Here is a 19,857-nt window from a genome sequence, read left to right as displayed (position 1 = left end):
CAACGCGGCAGTTAACTGCTGAAGTCCTTGTCACTCCCCAGCCCTCGTTATCGTGCGTCAGTTTTAAACTTTTTACTGTAAATCAGAATCATAAACGAAAAAGTTGTGTGCTCTCTTATATTACGGAATGAACTAATATAGGGTAAGTGAACTCTTTGAAACCAAAACTTTTGTCTGATTCTTGCGCCCAACAGATACTCGAAATGGCTCTTAGGGACGTTTGGATGTTTTTCGTCGCCAATAAGAAGCACTTGCTGCACTTACTTTCACTTTTCATGATTTCAAGTGGAATATTGTTCTTCAAATTGGACAACAACGTCGCCGGGACGGTGGTCGAAATTCTCGATCTAAACGGCGGACTGAACACCGCCAGTATGTGGAACCACAACGCTGCTGTCGGCATCTACGCATTGAGCCTGTTCATGGTGGGATTCGCCGTGTTCTATCAACGTCGCTACCGAATCTTTGACACGAATGTTGTAGTGCCGCCGCAGGATGCAGTTAAGCAATCCGATGAGGAGGAGGAGGAGGATTAGGGCCTCAATCACCATTGCGGACTCGCAGAAGAGGAATCCCCTGCAGCTGTGTTATAAAAGCTATCAATTATTCTAAGTTGAAGTCAAAATAAAGTTTTTTTTTTCGGGACGAAATTTGCATAATCATGGTTTCTTTAACTGTCAAATGTTTCTATACCCTCTAATGTGTTACCATTATGAGTAAAAATATTTATTGTCTAAAAATGGCAAGTGCTGTTTGCGATTTAAGTTTCGCGGTTTTCAGTACTCCCCCTCCCACGCTCTTCCTAGTGTTTGTGCATCCCTGCACATATAAGTAAATAAAATCTAACCAGGTGAACAGCTGGTTTAGCCTCGATAGACCCCCGGCAAAATGCCTGTGATATCGATTAGCGATAGGCCGCGCACTTAAGAAATTGAATTTACCTAAAATAAACATCAACGAATCACAAAGCTTGGCCTCGCAATGAATGGAATGAACTATTTTCCGAACTACTACTCCATCGAGGACATATTCGTGACCCAGGAGAAGGTGGAATGCCGCGTGAACACCAAGCTGCAGCGGATGGGTAAGTGTTTTGTATGATGTTATGATGGTTAGACGCACATCCTGGCCAGAAATTTCATTAATGTCGAGTTCCATGCAGGATTCCTGGACTCCGGTGCCGAATCCGATGACCTGGAGCCGGGCAGGACGGTCAATCTGCCGCTGTGGTACATCAAGGAGCTGAAGGTAAACAATGCCTACTTCACCGTCGCCGTGCCGGACATCTATCGCAATGTGCACAAGGCCGTCTGCGAGGCGGAGACCACCCACATCGAACTGGGACGGCTGCACCCTTACTTCTACGAGTTCGGTCGTTATCTGACGCCCTACGATCGCAACCACGTCATCGGGCGCATCATCTTCGAGACGCTGCGCCAAAGGGTACGCCACCTCCTGGACATCTCAAAGAGCGACGGACAGGCGGCCAAAGCGGAGCACCGACTGGACAACATCGAGGCCAAGCTGCACGAGGCTGGAGTGCGCACCAACAGTCAGGTGGGTTCTTTGCCCTTTCCAAACTTGTTAGCTCTTTATTCCCCAACTGGCAGGCATTTCATTGACAAAACTTATCTATTATCCATTTCAGTACATCGAATGGCTGCAGATGACGGGCAACAAGATCCGCACCTCGGAGCTGGTGGAGGAGCACCAAAAGAAGCGGCGACGAGCGGATCGCAGCGATGACGAGGGCGATGTGCTGCCCAACAGCAAACGGGCCACCTTGTGAACCAGCAGTCCAGCAGTCTAGCTGCCCAGCAGAGTAAACAAGTCCAGACACACGGATGTACTGTGGAACTGTAGCAACTTTATTTCGTCCATTCGTTCGGTGGCCATGGGGCAGCCTGACCTCTCAAAAATACACTTCATCTACACTATGCACTCGGCTAAATCCATTTGTACAGTTCAAAATACATGGGTTTCGCATACATCTACGCATAACTAAGCATCCAATCTGGGACCGGTCTTACATAAAATGCCTAAGAGCTGCCGGTCCGCGTTTTCCATGGACTTGGCAATAAGCCAAACAACCGCGCATCCCTGTACGATGTTGCGCCACATTATTACATATAAATAGTTAACTACATATATAATTATAATCTTGTAAGCTCAATTAAAATTTGATTTTGTGCTAGTTTCACATACATTTCACAAATAAACATACACCAATGTCAGCGTACATACATAGGTAGTTCTCTTAAAAGCAACCAATAGGACTTCATTCTATGTCAGGGACCGTAATGCTTATAAGTCTGGATTGTGCTATTTGTTTTTATTTGGAAGAGTCTTCAATGCTTCAATGTAATGAACTAAACAAGTTAGGCTATAGCGCACAAAATAGGCCAATATACATATTTATTATAAGTGGTAAATGTAACAGATGTGTTTTTTATATTTATATTCTAATAAAGAAAATAGTTAAACAAATCAATATCAAATGAAGCGTTGCCAAATGAGCATATCAAAATATTTCAAACAGTAGTACAGCTTTTGAATTTAAAGTATAAGATAAAGTATAGCACGATTAAAAATCTGGTTACAAATAGTTTTGTATTTTAAAATATCGTGATATGCAATTCAGAAAATATATGTTCTGGTCGGCTGGTAGTTAAATTGCAGCAAACTACTGTACATTGTTTTCCATTTGACCTTATTCTCTACGTAGATGGCCGAAAAATGATCTACGGTCCCCGGGTATCTATATATTCTTTGATCACTATACAAATCGCTGACTTGCGCCTCGCGATTTCACAATATTAATATATATGTGTATATATATATATCAATATATGCACATCGAACATTCCTAGCCGTGCATCTGGCCAATTTCTTTTGGCTTTCATATGCTTCTCAGTTATCCTTCCGCATTCGCAATATATATTTCTAACAGGTTATGGTATTAACACAAGCTTTCCCCTCGACAATTTTCTTTTTGGGGCGATTAACAACATCGATTTCGTGGATATAGCGGAAATTGAATGCAACATTAATTCGTTAATGGTTATGGGGCTTGCTTCAAAAAATAAGCAACATAGTTTATTCGCCTTATCTGCATTTGGTTTTAGTTTTAGTTTTGTTCTTGTTCTTAGTTCTTCGTGTTCTTTAGTTTCCTTTTAGTAAATAATGTATTTTTAACACTAAAGTTCTGTCCATGGTCTTCTGTTCATTTGTAATCCGCCATCGATTCCGCTGCCGTGTTCACTCTCCGTCCGTCCTGACGATTCGGTTTTCAGTTTTCGATTTTCGGTTCTTGGGTTTCTGGGTCGTGGGTAGAGTGGGTCGTTGTAGTTGTTGTATAATAAATTGTTAAAAATGTATAAACAATAGCAAGATCTCCGCAATACGGATGCGGCTGGAACTCTGCCTCAAAATAAATACAATTTGCACTAATTTTTGCCATTTACAACGGCGGTGGGGGGTGTGGGCGTGGCCGCATCCTTTGCCGCAAGGACTGAGTTGGGTGGCCGTCTCTTCTGCGGCAGAAAGACCTGCAATGAAAACGAAAGAGATACATGAAAGTGAGCAAGACAGAACGATTCGTATGCATTCAACCACATTCAACTGCCACGCACCTTGAGAGCCCCCAAAACCATCAGATAGAACCAGTAGAGCTGTGGCAAGAACAGTATGGCGATGCTGATGAGGCATCCTCGGGGCAGACCACACATGGCCGACCACAGGGACGCAGCCTCGATGGCCAGGCTGTAGCGCCACATCACGTATGGCCACATGCAGACGCGGCACACGAAGAAGGTGGCCAGCATGAGCAGCCCGTTGGCGATGTACACGCGCGAGTCCTTGAGGCGCATGGTGCTCAGGATGCTGCGCAACGAGACGAACGGCGTGGAGAACTCCATCATGAACATGTAGCTGTAGATACAGTGGCCGCCACCGCGGATGTACTGAAATCGGTAGAAATATAGGTATGTATTAACTATATATGTATGTGTTGTATGTGGTGCCAAGTTGTGCTCACCGTCACCACCAGCAATCCAAACGTTCCGATAAAGACATGGTGTATCATCATGACCGGGTGCGTGACCACATACTTGAGGAAGTCCCATCTGCCGTCCTTGGGAATCTGGACACAGGCTCCATCGTAGTCGCAGATCTCGTGCAGATTGGTTGGAGTGCTGCCGTTGTTGTTGCCACTCGCGGACTTGCCGTTGACCTTGCCGTTGGCATGACCATTGCTCACCACCGCCCCCTGCTGACCTTTGGTGATGCGCAGCAGGTGCAGCTTATCGGCGATCTTCTGGGTGTGCACCTTGTACATCGACCAGATGTCGTACATAAAGTAGGCGGTGCCGAACCAGCCGTACGCCTCCATCAAGAAGTGGGACGCATATACGAAGGATTTGGTGCACGTCGACTTGCAGACGATGAGTCCCACGAGGAAGGAGAACGAGGCCTGGATGGCCGATACGATTCTGGAAGGATAGGCGAGTTTTAATATACATTTTCTAGGCATACGCATTAGATAGTAATACGATGGGATAGGGAAGCCTTTTCTCTAAGTCTCATATTGTTCCAATAATAATCATACAATTCCCCCTTTATATTTGTGTCTCCTACCCCAATTATGTGATAAACAAAAGCAATAAGCTAGCATGACGCATTTTACCTTATCGTATCAAGGTTGTGAGACTTGGGCTTAGATTCACAGTTTGCGATTTCGTTCTGATGACTCAAAATTCAATTGAACCTTCAGATTTCGACAAAACTCATAAATTATTTGGAAAATCATCAAAATTGTTGGTAACCCGCCGGAAGAAGTCATCCCACCCAACTGTCAGCTTTACCCTCCCCATATCCCAAGGCACCGGAAATGGAGCCATGTGATCCTGGTCCGGAGCGAGCCATGCGACAGTACCTAACCCGGCTGCTGGAGACCGGCACCTCCCGCTCCACCGGCTGCCTGGACCGCTTCGTCCAGAAGGGCATGAGCAACTTTCCACCGCAATCTTCAGGCCTCGAAGGCAAGACGTCGCGTTGCTCGCTCTTCGAGCAGCTCCTGTCCGGCGGAAGCCGGAAGTCGGAGCGTTTACTTGTGCCCGATCTGGCCACCGAGTGGTTCCGCAAGCAGAAGGTATTTCTGGACAAGCTCAGCCCCGAGGAGCTGGCCGCCCTGGGCGATGGACTGGCGGATAAGGACAGCAAGAAGTCGGGACAGAAACAGGGCAGCTCGACGCCTTGTCGCCAGCAGCCAGTCAGCAAGTCTGGAGCTACCCAAATGAAGGATGCAGAGGAGTCTGGGGGCAAGGTGGCAGCCTGCATTCCCACCACGGAACCACGCGTGGGTAATGGTAACCCCTTTCTCATCGGCAATGCCCAAGCGCAGGAGATGCACAGTAAGGGTGGCAAGCAAAGAAGGTTCCACTGGGAGCGGGCTGGCCAGCGTTGTCCATCGCGAGGAGGCAGCTGCTCCTGCCTGAAGCGACAGGCAGGTGCATCCTGTGGCTGCCCCTTCCAGGCCGATGGACAGCCCGTGGCCAGCGATTGCTTGGAGGCACTCCGGACGGAGCCGCTGTTGCCGTGCCTGCGCCGCAAGTTCGACTTGCGCCAGGCGCCACAACGGCGTCTCGATCCGGCGCGTTTCCGTCGCATTTCGCCGGAGTTCTTTCGCATCCTGGCCAGCTACGAGGCGGCCATGAGCGAGAGCTGTCCGCTTTACGGCATCTCGATGCATCACTGGGGCGACACCGAGCCATGTTGTCCGTGTGGCGAGCGCCATCCGAATTTGAAGCAGCGATTTCTGGGCGACGATTCGGTGGCCACATCTGTGCTGCCTCCAAATTGGCCACCATTGGAATCCCGACCAATGGAGGACTCCAAGCAGCCCGCCAAGAAGCAGGCGGAGAAGAAGGGCTTCAAGTCTTTGAAGGAGAAATCGGAGAAGTTGAAGAAGTGCTGCTGCACCAATGACACCTGCCCCACTGAGTGCTGCGCGGTGACTAAGGGAAGTGGAAAGAAACTAATGGACGATTCATCCACATCTGAAGATGAGCCGCAGGAGCAATGGCGTGGAAAGCAGGTGGACAAGCAGGTGGCCAAAGCGGATGGCCAGAAGGTCAGGCAGGTGGACAGTGGGCAGACTGCCCAATCGTCGAGTCCCTCCGAGAATCGTCACTCTGCAAGGTGGCAGGGGCGCAGAGGTGAAGACCAAAAGGACAGGCAGCAAACGAATCCCGAGAGGCGGAGGAGATTCCCCTACTGCTTCCGCCGGCAACCGCAGTCATACAGAGCTGCCTATGCTCCCTCGCACTTTTCGCCGCTGTCTTCCTATCCATCTGCTCTTCCAGCACCTGCCAGTCCATCTGAGTCTTCACCTGCATCTTTGCCTGCTTCTTCGACCACTTCTTCGCCTGTTTCATCATCAACTTCACCCGAAATGGCCAGGGAATGCCAGTGCCGCCACCAGCCCAGGGGCATCCTCAGCGGATTCACTGGGATCTGCAAGCGTTGCATCGAACCAGGTCGCCATCTGCTCTACAATTTGAACGCCAACTACCAACAAAACCGCGAGCGGTACGGACAAGTGCGTCCGAACAAAAAACGGCCATTCCACATTGCCTCACAGCCGGCACCCTGCAGCTGGAGGAAGGCCAAGGGGGATTGGAATGAAGGGATCGAGCAGGGCGACAGCAGCATCACACTGAGACCCGCATCCTTGGCCGAAAATCGTTTCCACAACTGCCATCCGGAGCAGGCGAACAGCGAGCAGTCCTTGCCGTTTCGCACACCCGCCAGCGAACGAACTTTAGCGGGTTGGAATCCAGTGCAGCAGGAGCAGTCCCACTTGGAGGTGGCACAATGCCAACCCGACTGCAAGTGCGCACTGCCGCAGCAATCCTTCCAACTGCCGCCCGTCAGCAAGTGCACTTTCGCGCTGGCTGAAGCCCAACAAGAGGTGCTCCAAAGTGCCGAGGTGACACGCAAGTCCAACAGTGAGTTGGACTACTTGAAGTGTGGACATCGCGTTAGGGCCTGCTATTTGGCCAATGATTTCCATCAGCTAATGAAGCGCGTGGCGCGGAAGAGACCCAAGTCTAAGGCACCAGTTCCAAGCAGAACTACAGCTAAAGCACCACTACGCCAGCAATCCACTGAAGCTTCAAGAGCATCTTCATCCGAACGGTCCAGGATCCAAGGCAAATCCCATTCGAAACCCATAATTACGCCGAAATCTAAGCCGCGGATAATGGGTGCTTTGTTGCCAGATGACTTCACAGCCAAGAGATTGGGCATCACCAGTTCAGCCACAGTGAAGCTTCGCAGTCTTCGCAAAGCCAAGAAAAGGAAGCAGGATCGTGAGCGATGCGATGCTCCATCAGCGACGAGTCAAGATCAGGAGCTTGGCAGCAGCCAAGGGGGAAATCCCAATGAGAAGACCTCATCCCGAGGATCATCCAGAGGCACATCTCCGAAAAGCCAACGAGTAGCGAACCCATCCACTCGCAGTCCAAGCCAAAAGCGAAGTCAGAAGAGACCCTCCTCCTGCAGTTCCACCGAACGCTCCTCGCATCGAGAGCGCTCCTCCAGCGGCCAACGGTGGGCTGCACCAAAGAGAACGCCAGATACTCCTAACATTTCGGATGCATCCTACTGGACGCAGAAAAGTCGGGAGCCAGGAAAGAAGCGGGAGCAAAGGCAGAGATTTCAATCCAACTCCACGTATCCCTCTTACTCCGATGTCTACTCCAGTCAGTACTCGAGAGCTTGGTCGCGGGGAAATACCCAAACCCAATCACCATACCGAAATTCAACCACCAGGAAGGCGCCAATTCAATATCAGGCTTCGCTTCCCAGCACTGCACCACCGCATTTGGAGACGGGTCGCAGATACTACACAGACACACAGCCGGGAGGCGGCGAGGTGGAGGCATCCCGGTGTAGTTGTCGCTCCCTGCGCTCCACCACCTCCATCCGGGCGCTCAGCTCCAACACGGACAGTGTCCGGTGTCCCTGTGCGCCCGCCCCCTCGGTGGCCAGTGTGGACCCAGCACAAGAGCTGGTCCATGTGGACCAGGGGGAGCAGCAGGATGAGCATTGCTATTGCTGCAGATACCACAATCCCCCGCTGGATGCACCCTATCCTCAGCCCAGTTCCACTCCACTGCCCAGTGCCTGCAGACGCCACAAGGCCATGTTGTTCAGTGAGGCCATGAGGTGGGAGCCACAACAGCATCACCATGCTCGCACTCTACTGCGCACCCAGCGTCCACCGCCTTCGCCGCCTCCTCCGCCAGCGCTGCTGAAACACCAACATATGGTCATGTTTCCACAGTATCCACAGTACCATCTAGAAAACGCAGCAGTTCAGCAAACCCCCGATTGGGTACCAGAGTACCAAGCACCTTGTCACTATCCAAACAATGCTAGCCAAGGGTGGGAAGATCAGGCGGAAGGCTCGCCATGTTACACACAGAACAACTACCTCCAACTACCGGAAAGCCCAAGGAATACCTCCTACGCCGCCCAGTCCACATACCCAGAAAGTCCGATCCCGGGCAGGGATCGCGCTGGAGCCATAAGAGCCGCTGCTCAGGGTCTTAGAGGTGTGGTCCAGGCTCTGGGAGGAACTCGGCCCAGATCGAGACACCATTCGCAACTGGATTACTACCCGCAAAGGGGCTACAGCCAAGAACAGAATCCGACCAACTTGGAACCTGCATTGTCAACTGGGCCGTATCAAAACCAAATGAGGGTGCTGCATTCAAACAATGTCTCCCATCTCCAAGCTCAGGGCGCGAAAAACCACATGGACGAAGCTTCACTTTACAGCAGACCATCCACAGCGACCCACTACGAGAACTATCCGCTGAGGAATGAAATCCCCAACAGCTGCCATGCCAGGCGAAATGTGGAAAGGGATCAGTCGACGTTCAGGATGGAAGGTGGTGGACGGCAGGCCGCAGGATCTGCCAGTTTATCCGATAAGCCCGAAAAACTGTCCAATCCCACGCCACTGGCCATTTTTTTCGAGAGCTTGAGAGCCAAACACGCCTCCTCTGCAATCCCGACATCCAAACAGGGGGCACAGAATGATTCCGATTCAACGCAATCGTCCTCCAGTGACGATGAGGCGGACGCAGATGACAGCTTGGACTGTCCCTCGCTGGATACCATGGTCATCCCGCCCACCTACACAGGTCTCCTCGAGGAGCAAGTGCTCGGCGAGTATCTGCCCAGTCCGCGGTGTAGGCGCAGGACATAACTCAACACGAACTGCACCATTTTGTGACCAATAAACTATAGTAAATACTTGAATTTAGTAAATGACGATGGACCGAGATTAAAGACAGATGGGGGACACTTGGTGCTCTATCGATCGCCGCCCTGCATTCGCACTCCCTCCGGCTTGTTCCTCTTCGGCGAGCCCGCGGAGTTGCGTGAGCCGCGGCGAGATCCCTTCTCCGAGGCATTGGCGCTGCTCCGATTGGCCGGCGCCCAGCTCTTCCTGTTGGAGGAGTGGCGCAAGGAGGTGGCGGTGCTGCGAACGATGGGCGTTGTGCCCTCGTTGCGTGAGCTCATGTCATCCGGTTCCGGAACGCGACGGGTGCAGTAGATCTGCGCGGTGATGGTGCGGCGCGGCTTCTTCTGTGCATCCGCATCCTTGCTCTTGGACTTGGCCTTGCGCCGGCGACGCTTCTTGATCACCGCATCCTTGTCCGTGGCGACCACTTTCTGGTACAGATTGCACAGCTCCATGCACTGCCGCCCGCTGTGGAAGCGCTTCGTGCGTCCGTCCTGCTCCAAGATGCCGCACACCAGCTCGTCCAGCTTCACATGCTGCAGCACCGACAGCAGGCCACCGAGATCCACGGGACAGGCGGCACGGGCATTCAGCTTGTACAACATGGCCAGCAGCTGGGTGCGCTGCTCCGCCACCAGCACCGGGCCGAGAAAGATCAGGCGCAACAGCTTGTACGTGTTCCTGCGGTCCAGCGGATCGATGCGGTGGCCACAGCGATCGAACATGCTGTCGTAGATCCTCAGGTCGTGCAGCTCCGTGTACGGCGCCTTCACGTTCTCCATCACCGACCAGGTGCGGTCGCGCGGGTAGCGCGGCAGTGGCCTACTCTCGTGGTAGGCGAGTAGGAAGAGCGTGGTCAGGATCTGGAACTTGCTCACCCGGAACAGGCAGCTGAACGCCTCCACAATGTGCCTGTTGCGCTGGCAGGTGCAGTGGCAATCGTGCTTCGACTCGTTGTGGCAGCACAGTGTGCACTTGGCGGACGGACAGCACTGGTAGACCGTCGACGGATGCAGTGGCTGCAGTGGCGCACGACCAGCTGGTGGGCAGCACATCGAAGGTCCGCAGATCGGTGCACAGCACATCTCCCACAATCTCGCCGAGAAACTACAATTTTGGGGTTTGCTTGTCGAAAGGTTGACTTCCAGATTGAAAACAAAGCCATGGCTTTAACTTAACAGCCATTTCATTATACAACTATTTTTCCACATCACAGTAGGTACCTCCGCTGTATGTCATTACTATTCACTCCCTTTACCAATCATTATGTTAAATTATCGAATAAAAATTAAACAAAATCGTTTTTAACCATTGAGAAAAAGCACAAAAACTAAATTTTGAGATCAATTGAAATTCCCGTTCGACCAAACGACCCACCACAAAACTTTCGGCATAGGCGCAATGTCCACGGAGATGTCAAAATTCTTGGGCGGAGGCCGTCGTACTCCAGCAAATCGAAACACGACGCTCAGGACCAGAACGGGAACTGGTGTCACCCCAAAAGGTGCTGCAGGTGCTGCAACGCAGCCAGCAAGTCAACGGAAGCAAGGTGCACATGCAGCAGGAGCTTCTAGATTGGGAGGAGGAACTGGTGCATCACAGCCGCCAGCCAAGTCGAACCCGAGACCATTGAATGGAGCAAGTGCACCATCAGCAGCTGGAGCTGTGCCCAAGAAACCAGCAAGTCGAGCAACTGCTGCAGCAGATGCAGGCAAGCCAGTGCCCAAAAGGGCAACTGGTGGTGGTGTTACCACGAGGGTTATGCAAACCACGGCCACATCCACGTTGCGTCGAAGGCCAGCAAACCCGGCAGCTGCCAGGATACCCATGTCCCGCCGGGTAAACGAGTTGAAGTGGATCATGAAGCCGTCGCAGAGCTTTACGCCGTGCAGCGAGTCCTCCTCCGAGGATAGTTTCCCGAAACAGGCCTGCGGCTCGCAGGAGCGCAAGGAGCAGCACGCCGCACACTTGTGGCAACGGTGCAGCAGCAGCAGCAGCAGTAGCAGCAGTGGTGGTGGTCAACTGCACAGGTCGCAGCTGCTGATGCCTTTGCCGGCTGAGCAGGTTGGGCGGACCAGGAGCAAGGGGCGCTCGGGCGCATCGCGCATATTCCGTGTGCCCAGCCAGCGGATCATGCACGTGGATGAGCTGATGCAGGCGCAGCTGCGCCAGATGGATCCACGGCGCACCAGAAACCAGACGAGCAGTCGTTCACGAAGTAGGTCCCCCAACTGGTCAGCCAGTAGGTTACCAAGTCCACTGTCCCAACCATCATCCTTTAGATCGCCAAGCAGCTCGCCCAGTAGTTCAGCCGAAGTTGTGGCGGTGAAGGATGTGCCTCTGCGTGATTCCACAACCATAACCCTGTTCCCCGCCCTCGTCCAGACATTGCCGCCAGAGCAGGTGGCCACCGGGCCGATCTCCTGCTCTGCCAGTCCGGACGCCAGTAGTCCCGTTCCCAGCCAGAGTCGCCTTCAGAGCCCAGCCATGAGCAGCAGTTCGAACTCCAGCAGCTGCACTACGGAGAACGGTGTAGTTGGCAGTGCGTCCAGCTCAAGTCCCCACTCGAATACAACCAGCAGCGGCACCAGTGTGATTGAGTGCAGGAACGGGATCAGGACGCCCACCACCGAGCAACTGAGTCCCGCGGTCCAAGGTGCAGTGGGCAGCAAGGCCATCAAGCTGACCTCGACGGTGATTAAGATCATGCAGCCTGTCTCATCGAAAGGCGACGTGAAGTCGCCGGAGAATCAAAATCCCAAGGAGAAGGAGAAGGAGCGGGAGAAGGAGCAGGAGCAGGGGAAGGAGCAGGAGCAGAAGAAGGAGCAGGAGCAGGACAAGCTGCCCGTGCAGAAAGGCAACGCCAAAACGAGGATGGCAATGAATGCACCCATGGTGCAATCGATTTCGCCACCAAAGTTCACGCCCATGGTCAAGGTGCCGAATCCAATCAGTCAGTCGGTTAATCATGTCGTCAATCAGCTAACCGCCCAACTGAAGGAAGCTGCCCTGATGCACCGATCCAAGGACGATCTACCGAAGGATTCCAATACGTATGAAGCATTCTCAGCAAAGGATCCCTCCAGAAAGCCCTCCATTTATCTGCTCATGAACCAGCCCAGAAATCAGTCAGCTGCTGCGACCAATGAACCTTTCAAGGATTCGTGGGTCATTCAACCAATGGAGCAGCCGAAGACATCTACCTCTAATCTGCACAAGGACGAAGCGGCGAAACAGCACACCAATTGTTATTTGGACGAGTCCATAGACCGTTCTAGGCCATATACAAATCAACGAAAGGTGCGAGCGGCGAGTCAGCAGAGAAATGACTCAAAGAGCCCGGTTAGGAACCTTACGATAAGTCATCCCAAGGAGTCAGCAGTGCAACATCCAGTGAATCAGTATGTTACGCCACCGAAGGCTGGAAGACAGCCAATGAGGTCGCCTTCCAAGAGCTCGTTGCTTCTGCGGTCTAGAGAGTCGAAGACCAGAATAACAAGGAATCCGTACATCGAAGAAACCAAAACTTTATCGAGGCTTCCAGCTGGGACCAGGAGAACTCCTCCCGTTTCGGTGAATAGAACCAGCCAGCCGTCCACGTCCACTGGAAGCCCAAAAGTGGTGCCGCACCCAGAAGCGCACAAACCAGAAGCCACCACTGTTGGCAAGATCATTCGAAAGGAACAGCACAAGGTGCCGCGCACCATGGAAGACGGCATCGACATGAGCTACCAGTACTTTGTGTCGATTCCCCTCAAGCGTGGCAGGAAGCCACAGGTGGTACGCTACCTCTACCGCCCAATGGTGCGTCAACTTAACGCTCCTCCTTCGCCCAATCGACGCTCCAGGCGGGCAAGTAGAAAAGCAGCAGCAGCGGCGGCGGCGGCCAAAGATGAAGATCAGCCAAACACCGCGGAGGAGGGATCAGAGAAGCTGGATCCCGAGCTGCAGGCACTGGGCGGAATGCCTCTGCCGCTGGAGGATGCACCTTTGCAGAGCACAGAGTCTTCGCCACAGCCGGCAGCTAAGTCAAAGATTCTGCTAGATCCCGAGGCAGCTCTGAATGCGCCGTACGAGGTGCCGCCACTCAAGCTGGATGCGCGCTACAAGTCGATGATGCAGCAGCTGGCCCAGATGCCCTATCCCGAGGACAAATCCACTCGTCATCGCCGTCGGCGCTCCAGTCGCCAAGTGCGCGCCGCCGGTGGCGCTGACCAGCTGCCCTCATCGTTGCAAGAGCCGGGCTTTGGTGGTGGCGATGCTGCGAAGAGTGAAATGAGCGCCCTGCAGCAGGTGTCGTCCATCTGGAAATCTGGTTCCCGCTTGCCCAAGCCAGTCAACTATCAACCAGAAGCCAATCGCCTTTGCACGGCAACCGGTGCTCCCATATCATATCATTCTCCGGTGCAATTTGAACACTCCATGTCGGACTCGGACCACTTTATTCTGCCAGGCGAGCCGATGATGATTCGGGCCATCACCTACGACGACATCGAGCAGCGGGAGCAGAAGCTGCTGGCTGAGAGGCAGGATCAAAGGGACCTTCCGGCGCAGGAACGCAAGGAGGGCACCAAATCCGTGAGCTTCCATCCTGGCGAGGTGCAAGTCAGTGAGTTCCCCGTGAGCAGCAGCTCCATCAGCATCAGCTCCACGTCGAGCAGCAACTGTGGCGCAAGCAAGACTAAAAGCCGCCGCACTTCCAAGAAGCGGAAGTCCAAGTCCAAGGGAAGGGGCAAGTTGCGCAAGTGATAAGAGCTTCCCGGAATCGGAAGTGGACCAGCAAGTATCTGGCATCGTGGACTACAAGCCAAACTAAACAATTGATCTCTGTAGCATGAATAGATTTAACAGATCCTTTCTTTTTTAACCGCTAAAAATTACGACATGATTTTGTAGGTTTTGAATAAATTGCCATTCAACTAGAAATGGTAACACAATACCCTAAAAGCCAGCTAATCTCCCTTCTAGTATAAGCTCAACGAATAAGGAGTCCACGCAATGGCGAAGACGATGACTTCACCAGGCGCACCCACAAAAGGTCAAGGGTGGTGGAACCGGGTCAAGGTCCTGCTGTGGCCTGTGCTGTGGCGATTGCTCAATGCCAGGATGTTGGTCATTAGCGCAGAACTGGCGCCCCAAACTAATGTGCGAAGCGATAATGAAGGCGCTTGAAATAGACTCGAATTAGCTGGAGTGCTGCGAATATAATTGGTTGATGTAATACTCGGGATTTAGTGAATAACTTCATAAGTTCGCTCTCCACTTCTAGCAGCAGTTGTGCTCTAGCGCCTAGATTGTGACCCATTTGCCCACGCAATCAATTAGTCAAACGTGATTCCGCCGCCTAGTGCAAAGTGATCACTTAACCTTGACGCACCTCACCCTGTGGCACCCGGGAGCACCCGTAGCTCCATTCTGGCACTGAATCGGAATCAAAATGGGAATGGGAAGGGGAATGGGAAGGGGACTTGGACTCAGCGCAACAGAACCGATGCAAAGTCCCCACATCGAATGCGGGCATTAGTTCCAATTAGAAGCGCCGCCGCTTCTGCCTAATGAATGGCCCCAAAGGTGTCTAGTGTTTACTATATAGACATAGGCTACTATACTATACGCACATACACTATACACACATGCGAAACTATATGTATTCGCGTACAGGTGCCGTATATCTGGGCCGGGCCACGGCGGGCAACCGAATCGAATGTGATTTGGATATCGGTTACTGGGTCGCAACGTCCACAATCCAAGCAAACCAGCAAGCCAGCGGTAATGCAAATAAACAAATAGCCTCAACTATGTCCAATTAAGATGTATGACAAAAGTCAAGGGGAGGGTGGGCGAAAAGCGATGGAAACTTTTGTTGAATATTTCTACGTCGATTGGCTGCTTTGTTATGCCCAGTTTTCCGATTCCGATTCCCTCGAGCTTTTCGAAAGCCTCCTAAGCATCTAACAACCAGCCGCTGCTTATCGCTTATCAATGCTGGATGCACTCGCTCACCCAAATCGATTCGTTTCCCCGATAGCCAAGCAGAACAGACAGACCCGGATAGATAGAGGGCGGCCGAAGATAGGCGGGGCCAATCACCAGAGCTCCGGCTGATTGCGTTATCGCCCAACGCGAAGGTGAAGTGCGTCTGTTGGACTTACAACGATCGTGGGTAATCAATTAACCACCAGGAAATTGGGTCGTCTGGCAGGGACTTGAACGATAAGGTGCGTAGTCCGGGTCAGACGGATACTAAAAGATGCCACCCATTCAATCTGAATAGCTGAATTAAGGCAGAAAGCCGAGTTGAGAGCACTAAGCTGGCTCAATTCAAGTTGAAACTAGAAAAACCCAAGTTCTAGTATACCCTTCATTGTAGAAGAAGAAAGCAGTGAGTGGGAAGCATGTGATGAGTGCTTATCCAAGTTTACGGCTCTGATAAAGCACATTGAACCCCTTCCCGTCCAGAGATCGGGTTGTGTAACACCTGCTCAGCGAATTGGCCGCACATGGCAATACACTACACATAGACCGGCACTCTCTGTTTCATCATGACAAATGTACAAATGTACAAATGTGTATGCAATCGCAGGGGGGAAAAACTCAATTTAAGCGCGTTAAACAATTCTACACACAGTTTAATTAACACTTGGGATTGCGGGGCAAATAGTTGGGCAAGGGGGTACTCCATAGTTGGGCAATTACCAATGAATGACCGTGTTGTTGTACGCTTGCATCAGGCGAATTGAAAAGCTGTGAAATTTGATTCTCTCAAATAATTGTGCTCGCTTCACTGTGCACTCAAACAGGGAGAACAGATCACATTACTGTGCAAATGCCAATGCTAATGCTAATGCCCAATGGACAAGTGCATTTCTCCTGGCGAATGAAGGATATTTGTGCGAGAGAAAAGAGAGCATGTTCCACTGGCTGATGAATTGCGTTTCAAGTCGATTGATAGTTGTTTCCCCCCGCAATTATTCCGCTTCGAAACTGAAACCGACTAGCCTTGAGCCAAAACCCGTTCTATCCCATCGTCCACACGGCTCCTCCTCGCCTCCCACTGCCCACCTCCCACATCCCACGCCCCACGCCCGCCGCAAGACCTTGACCCGCATGTCGCTGCGCTCGAGATGATGATGATATAAATCAGCGTCGGCTAAGGAACGCCATTGCCGAATGTCGGGGACAACAGCCCACAGCCACTGTCCAGCTAAGCTTTGTGTATACTACTATACTACGGGCTTTCATCCGTCTACGTCCATGGAGGGGAAGGGCAAGGGGGAAGGGCCCTCCAGAGTGTGTACTTAAAACTGGGTAAGGCACTATGAATACGCGCCCGCGTAATATATTTCCCTAGATAAGGCCGAAGGTAAAGGAAAAGTTGAAGTGCCCACCACTTGAGTAGGGTTCCACTTCATAGTGTAATCTAATTATGCTTCAACTTTGGCCAAATTCAGCTCAACAGCATGTCACTGAGTGAGTCACGCGCCACCCAAAGGCGCGAATTTGATTGATGTTGAGAATACCTGTTACTTGAGCCACTTATTGCCCACATACGTAATCGATGACAGCAGCAGCAGCCAGCTGTATCTTTAGCTATCTGAATGCCTTCCTAAAAGACCAACTGACCAACTACGTTTGTGCGTGAATCTTTCCAGTTGCACGCATGGAGGTGATATTGGCCAACATAAGTGTCTATTATTATGAACTTATATAAGTATTAGAAACGCATAAATATAGATTGCATGAATCATGTGGTCGATGAAAGGGCAGCTATTGGCTGCCCCACAGTTATTTGACACAAAAACAAAAGGCATTCGGGAAATGGGAATTGGGGATTGGGAATGGTGCCCACCCCCACTCCCCCCCTGACTGCATAACGCAAGTGCAGTAAGTGCGTGTGTGGGTGGGCAGTGCGGGAAAATCGATACGAATGTGCGTGCAACAGCCGCATCCGTGAATTGAGTGGGCGTCCGCCCTCCTACTCACTTGTTGGTGATCTCCAGGACGTCGGACATCATCAGGCGGTACTTGCGACGAAAGCGCTGGCCATGCGTCGTCTCCAGCAGGTATTTGTTGCAGAAGTCCGTTAGCGACACAAAGTAGATGAATCCCAGCGAGGTGAGCACCAGGCCGCGCTGCAGCGAGATGCGGTCACTGCTGTTGGGTATCTGCCACAGGCTGCCGCAGGCCAAACCCATCGAACCGATGGAGAAGGCCAGCGAGAAGTAGCAGCCGCGTCCCGTTGCCTTGCCCGGCGTTCCCGCCTTCTTGGCGCCAGCATCCTGACCCAATAATGGCTGTTGCTCCTCCGGACGAACGGCGGTGGTGGCGGCGGCGGCGGTGGTTCCTCCTCCTCCTCCTGCTCCGTTGCCATTTGCCGGCTGGCGGCGCTGCTGCATCCTGGCGCGTGGACGCACTCCACACACGGCCAAAATCCTCGCACTAAAACCCTTCTGATGTCGAAGGCAACGCAACCTGTTGCGGAAACCGGGAAACGAATTCCGGGTACCGGATTCCGGACTCCTGACGCTGCTGCTCCCGCTGACGGCGGGCTGCGGACTTCACTCGGCTGCGGTTGTTTACTGGCGGCACTGCGTCTGGGACATGACGATTGGGCGGCTGGGCGATCGGGAGGAGCTGGAAGACTCGGCGGTGCGAGGGCTCATGGATTCGTGCGGATTCGTCGTCGCAACCTATCGGTGGCAATCGTTCTTCGATTGTGCGTGCCTATCGGGCAGTGTGGCCGCATACCAAGCGCCAATAAATACCAAATTTGTTTCGGGCGAGCAGTGCCGATAAAATGCAAGCGAGTTCAAATGTGTAACAGCATTCAGATGTGCAAGAGTGCGTTTGAGCTCATAGTTGTTTTTTAGCGCATCGACACAGCGCTATAAATAACTACACACGTACACAGCGCTATTAATAACTTAATAATTATAAACTATGACTGCGGCGATAACGATAAAAAGATAGCTTGCAAATGGTTTGTGTCCAGGGTTTGGCCCACCACAGGGATTATATCTTGACATTTTGAAAAAGTCTACGAAATTATTTGCAATTATTCAAAAATTAAAAATAAACAGCAGCATTTGAAAATATTCACGTGGTATAAGAAATCTACAGGGTGTACAAGTAGCATACATTTACTTATGGTGCGCACTGTACTCGAATGTGCATTCTTTAAATCAGCATACATGTATGTTTTTTTTTTAAAGCACTTGTTTACTTCGTCGAAAAACAGCCAGGCTGCGGCCTAAATAAATACGTGAGTCGCTCCATTCATTTAAAGTTACTTCTGTTTGCAAAATGTGTAAACAATTTAGTAGTTTTCCGTACATGAAACCAAAATGTCACGATTTCTTTTTGGGATTGCTCTTTTAATCTTGGTCCTTGTGACTGCTCTTTCTTCCGCTCAGAACTATTGTGATCCGGAACTGTGTCCAAGTGGAACACACGTGGCCTGCCAATCCAGCGGAGTAAGTAAATGCAAAGTAGAATTTCCATAGTTCGAAAGACTGCGAGTTACGGAGGTGCAACTTCACTTTCCCTAATCCATCACGTTTGATCCTGTCTAATCCTGTGTAATCCCGTTTGTCGACTGCTTTCAGCGCTTTGTGAGCGGCTGCAGCGGCGAGTTTGTCCAAGTGGATCCCCACATCCCGCTGATTCTGCAGCAGCACAATGAACGCCGCAACCTGATCGCTGGCGGAGGAGTCAGTGGCTTCCCCAGTGCCGTCCAGATGGCCACAATGGCCTGGGATGCGACACTGGCCCAATTGGCCGCCTACAATGCGCTGCAGTGCCGTATGGCGCACGACGAATGCCGCAACACGAACACGTATCGCTATGCGGGCCAGAATCTGAGCATCCTCTTCACCCGCAGCGTGGATGTGGCCGTCTTTCTGCGCCAGAGGATTGCCGCCTGGTTCGATGAGAATCGCTATGCCAACAGTGGCGACATTGAGAGCTACCAGTCACGCGGAGGACCGTAAGTGCATGGGTTGCATTATGGCCACAGAACAGTAGGGTGTTTTGTTATTGATTCATCTCGTTTCCAGAGCAATTGGACACTTCACGACGATGGTCAACGAACGTAATAACCGAGTGGGATGCGCGATTGCCCGTTTTACGGACGCCAATAACGTGCAGGCCACCCTGCTGGTTTGCAATTACGCGGTCACCAACGTGTTGAATAATCCGGTTTATAGGGCGGGTCCTGCCGCCTCGGAATGTACTACTGGTCGGAACTCCAACTATCCGAATCTCTGCTCTCCGAACGAGGTGTACAACTACAATCAGTGGTCGGGATAATGCAATGTATGCTATTTAGCGTGCAATTTTTAAAAGTAAATGTGCTTAATTATTTATATCTGTACACGTACTTGATTTCTAAATATACTTTACCAGTTTTTGTAGTTATTCTTTCAAAATTTTGTTATCTATCGAATAGATCGAATTCATAACGGAAATCAAATGTTGCATGGAAACTAGATTCAATCGATTATTTCAATTTTAATCAGAGCGATAGAGTCGATATATAACTC

At 51.6% G+C, this 19,857-nt stretch overlaps 7 protein-coding genes across 7 annotated transcripts; 5 read left to right on the top strand and 2 right to left on the bottom strand.

Moving 5' to 3' along the window:
* Positions 1–3: 3 nt before the first annotated feature.
* On the top strand, positions 4–644 carry LOC122624783. The gene is made up of 2 exons (XM_043804482.1): positions 4–142; positions 195–644. Exon 2 carries the CDS (start codon positions 204–206, stop codon positions 534–536), a length of 333 nt encoding a protein of 110 aa, XP_043660417.1. The 5' UTR covers positions 4–142; positions 195–203; the 3' UTR covers positions 537–644.
* A 243-nt stretch (positions 645–887) lies between these two features.
* Positions 888–2,312, top strand: LOC122625104 (DNA replication complex GINS protein PSF3). The gene is made up of 3 exons (XM_043805003.1): positions 888–1,084; positions 1,163–1,557; positions 1,649–2,312. Exons 1-3 carry the CDS (start codon positions 982–984, stop codon positions 1,787–1,789), a joined length of 639 nt encoding a protein of 212 aa, XP_043660938.1. The 5' UTR covers positions 888–981; the 3' UTR covers positions 1,790–2,312.
* A 742-nt stretch (positions 2,313–3,054) lies between these two features.
* LOC122625102 (ceramide synthase) lies at positions 3,055–18,046 on the bottom strand. Its single transcript, XM_043805001.1, has 4 exons — positions 17,300–18,046; positions 4,037–4,490; positions 3,633–3,962; positions 3,055–3,548 (listed from the first exon to the last, which is right to left on the bottom strand). The coding sequence occupies exons 1-4, from the start codon at positions 17,710–17,712 to the stop codon at positions 3,447–3,449; spliced, it is 1,299 nt and encodes a 432-aa protein (XP_043660936.1). The 5' UTR covers positions 17,713–18,046; the 3' UTR covers positions 3,055–3,446.
* Positions 4,607–9,312, top strand: LOC122625100. Its single transcript, XM_043804999.1, has one exon. The coding sequence runs from the start codon at positions 4,889–4,891 to the stop codon at positions 9,275–9,277; it is 4,389 nt and encodes a 1,462-aa protein (XP_043660934.1). The 5' UTR covers positions 4,607–4,888; the 3' UTR covers positions 9,278–9,312.
* Positions 9,331–10,481, bottom strand: LOC122625103. The gene has a single exon (XM_043805002.1). The coding sequence runs from the start codon at positions 10,399–10,401 to the stop codon at positions 9,385–9,387; it is 1,017 nt and encodes a 338-aa protein (XP_043660937.1). The 5' UTR covers positions 10,402–10,481; the 3' UTR covers positions 9,331–9,384.
* LOC122625101 (nucleolar protein dao-5) lies at positions 10,570–14,225 on the top strand. The gene has a single exon (XM_043805000.1). The coding sequence runs from the start codon at positions 10,718–10,720 to the stop codon at positions 14,063–14,065; it is 3,348 nt and encodes a 1,115-aa protein (XP_043660935.1). The 5' UTR covers positions 10,570–10,717; the 3' UTR covers positions 14,066–14,225.
* A 313-nt stretch (positions 18,047–18,359) lies between the features above and the next one.
* On the top strand, positions 18,360–19,624 carry LOC122623513 (antigen 5 like allergen Cul n 1). Its single transcript, XM_043802716.1, has 4 exons — positions 18,360–18,578; positions 18,637–18,789; positions 18,922–19,301; positions 19,372–19,624. Exons 2-4 carry the CDS (start codon positions 18,661–18,663, stop codon positions 19,622–19,624), a joined length of 762 nt encoding a protein of 253 aa, XP_043658651.1. The 5' UTR covers positions 18,360–18,578; positions 18,637–18,660.
* Positions 19,625–19,857: the final 233 nt, after the last annotated feature.

Source organism: Drosophila teissieri, chromosome X, assembly GCF_016746235.2.
Source record: "Drosophila teissieri strain GT53w chromosome X, Prin_Dtei_1.1, whole genome shotgun sequence".
Classification (NCBI taxonomy): Eukaryota; Metazoa; Arthropoda; class Insecta; order Diptera; family Drosophilidae; genus Drosophila; species Drosophila teissieri.
This window is presented reverse-complemented; position numbering and strand designations above follow the sequence as displayed.

Excerpts from the sequence above, each read along its gene's own strand:
- LOC122625103 (XM_043805002.1), bottom strand. The coding sequence starts at position 10,401 with ATGTGCTGTGCACCGATCTGCGGACCTTCGATGTGCTGCCCACCAGCT.
- LOC122625102 (XM_043805001.1), bottom strand. The coding sequence starts at position 17,712 with ATGCAGCAGCGCCGCCAGCCGGCAAATGGCAACGGAGCAGGAGGAGGA. Across the intron at positions 4,491-17,299 it reads GTCCTGGAGATCACCAACAA|AATCGTATCGGCCATCCAGG; the intron begins GTGAGTAGGAGG and ends CTATCCTTCCAG. Across the intron at positions 3,963-4,036 it reads TTGGATTGCTGGTGGTGACG|TACATCCGCGGTGGCGGCCA; the intron begins GTGAGCACAACT and ends TACCGATTTCAG.
- LOC122625100 (XM_043804999.1), top strand. The coding sequence starts at position 4,889 with ATGGAGCCATGTGATCCTGGTCCGGAGCGAGCCATGCGACAGTACCTA.
- LOC122625104 (XM_043805003.1), top strand. The coding sequence starts at position 982 with ATGAATGGAATGAACTATTTTCCGAACTACTACTCCATCGAGGACATA. Across the intron at positions 1,085-1,162 it reads CACCAAGCTGCAGCGGATGG|GATTCCTGGACTCCGGTGCC; the intron begins GTAAGTGTTTTG and ends AGTTCCATGCAG. Across the intron at positions 1,558-1,648 it reads GAGTGCGCACCAACAGTCAG|TACATCGAATGGCTGCAGAT; the intron begins GTGGGTTCTTTG and ends TATCCATTTCAG.
- LOC122623513 (XM_043802716.1), top strand. The coding sequence starts at position 18,661 with ATGTCACGATTTCTTTTTGGGATTGCTCTTTTAATCTTGGTCCTTGTG. Across the intron at positions 18,790-18,921 it reads TGGCCTGCCAATCCAGCGGA|CGCTTTGTGAGCGGCTGCAG; the intron begins GTAAGTAAATGC and ends GACTGCTTTCAG. Across the intron at positions 19,302-19,371 it reads TACCAGTCACGCGGAGGACC|AGCAATTGGACACTTCACGA; the intron begins GTAAGTGCATGG and ends TCTCGTTTCCAG.
- LOC122624783 (XM_043804482.1), top strand. The coding sequence starts at position 204 with ATGGCTCTTAGGGACGTTTGGATGTTTTTCGTCGCCAATAAGAAGCAC.
- LOC122625101 (XM_043805000.1), top strand. The coding sequence starts at position 10,718 with ATGTCCACGGAGATGTCAAAATTCTTGGGCGGAGGCCGTCGTACTCCA.